Genomic DNA, 571 nt, shown 5'->3' with positions numbered 1-571 from the left:
CCATGCCAAGCCATGCCACACTGAGCCATGCTGGAAGCAGTGGGTGCAGCATGGGGGCCATGATCTGGGGACACCAAGGGTGCCCTACTCCTAGCCGGCCATGACACCTTGTGTCCCTGGCAGGTGTGTGCGGATCACCGACACTGGTCTCAGCTACCTGTCCACCATGTCGTCCCTGCGGAGCCTCTACCTGCGCTGGTGCTGCCAGGTAAGTGGGGGAACCCAGCCTTGCCCATCCCAGCTGGCATGGCAGGGAGGGCAGAGGAGCTGGCATCTCCCTAGGGACAGGCGATGAGCTCAGAGTGGGCACCCTGAGCTAGCTGGAGCCCCCGCCACTCCGACACTGGTCTCAGCTACCTGTCCACCATGTCGTCCCTGCGGAGCCTCTACCTGCGCTGGTGCTGCCAGGTAAGTGGGGGAACCCAGCCTTGCCCATCCCAGCTGGCATGGCAGGGAGGGCAGAGGAGCTGGCATCTCCCTAGGGACAGGCGATGAGCTCAGAGTGGGCACCCTGAGCTAGCTGGAGCCCCCGCCACTTAGTGCTGGGAAGTGGGGAACGGATGGGGAGCTC

General features: G+C 64.4%; 1 protein-coding gene across 1 annotated transcript in view; it reads left to right on the top strand.

The window, feature by feature from the left end:
* FBXL16 (F-box and leucine-rich repeat protein 16) overlaps positions 1-571 on the top strand; it is a 3,579-nt gene that overhangs the window by 2,120 nt on the left and 888 nt on the right. Inside the window, exon 3 of the mRNA XM_009707396.1 lies at positions 124-208. Within this exon, the coding sequence (XP_009705698.1) occupies positions 124-208 (85 nt within the window). The remainder of the gene's footprint in view (positions 1-123; positions 209-571) is intronic.

This window comes from Cariama cristata, unplaced genomic scaffold (assembly GCF_000690535.1).
Source record: "Cariama cristata isolate BGI_N322 unplaced genomic scaffold, ASM69053v1 scaffold27520, whole genome shotgun sequence".
In the NCBI taxonomy this organism is placed as follows: Eukaryota; Metazoa; Chordata; class Aves; order Cariamiformes; family Cariamidae; genus Cariama; species Cariama cristata.
The sequence above is the reverse complement of the archived record's forward strand: the minus strand, read 5'-3'. Positions and strand labels throughout refer to the sequence as shown.